This window comes from Otolemur garnettii, unplaced genomic scaffold (assembly GCF_000181295.1).
Source record: "Otolemur garnettii isolate 467f Iridium unplaced genomic scaffold, OtoGar3 scaffold00014, whole genome shotgun sequence".
NCBI classification, from domain to species: Eukaryota; Metazoa; Chordata; class Mammalia; order Primates; family Galagidae; genus Otolemur; species Otolemur garnettii.
The window spans coordinates 24,348,327-24,349,043 of NW_003852409.1; the positions used below are offsets into that span (position 1 = coordinate 24,348,327).

The 717-nt window shown below is 37.8% G+C and overlaps 1 protein-coding gene across 1 annotated transcript in view; it reads right to left on the reverse strand.

The window, feature by feature from the left end:
- Positions 1-122, reverse strand: part of LOC111723673 (N-acetyllactosaminide alpha-1,3-galactosyltransferase-like 1) — a 2,691-nt gene extending 2,569 nt beyond the window's left edge. The window contains 1 exon segment of the mRNA XM_023510570.1: positions 118-122. Within this exon segment, the coding sequence (XP_023366338.1) occupies positions 118-122 (5 nt within the window).
- Positions 123-717: the final 595 nt, after the last annotated feature.

Consider the following 717-nt stretch of genomic DNA (forward strand, 5'->3'; position numbering starts at 1 on the left):
TTCATTTTTTAAAAACACTAATCAGCTTTTGTTAGTGTTTATGTGTTTAATGTGTGGCCCAAGCAAGACAACTCTTTTACCAGTGTGCAACAGAAAAAAAAAATTGGATGCCCCTACCCCATTGATGCAAACTGGAGGGAAAGTATTTATATCAGTCCAAAGGGGAGAAAAATGTTAGATTTGCTTGTAACAATGACAGCAAAATTGTGGAAGAAGTAGCATCAATTAGTATTTGTTTGCTTAGAGTCAAGGTGTTAAATCATTAAAACAAATTAAAACCTTCATTTTACAAGGTGGGAGGATCGCTTGAGCTGGAGTTCAAGGCCAGCCTGAGCAAGAGCAAGACCCCGTCTGTAAAAAATAGCTGGGCATTGTGGTGGGTGCCTGTGGTCCCAGCTTCTGGCAAGGCTAAGGCAAGAGGATAGCTTGAGCCCAAGAGTTTGAGGTTGCTGTGAGATATGACACCAGGGGCAAGAGAGACTGTCTGAAAAAAACAAAGCAAAACTAAAAGGCCCCTTCATTTTAAAAGAAATTGAATACAAAGTGAAAATCCAGTTTGCTGTTGGTAATTTCAAGTTTTAATTACAAATCCATACCTGGATAGGGTGGGATTGGACAACCCTGAAATTTATATTAGTAATAGTCATAATAATAATACAATAAGTCCTTCAAAAGTGTTCCTTCTTACTGTTATAGGGATTTGTTAGCTTATACATT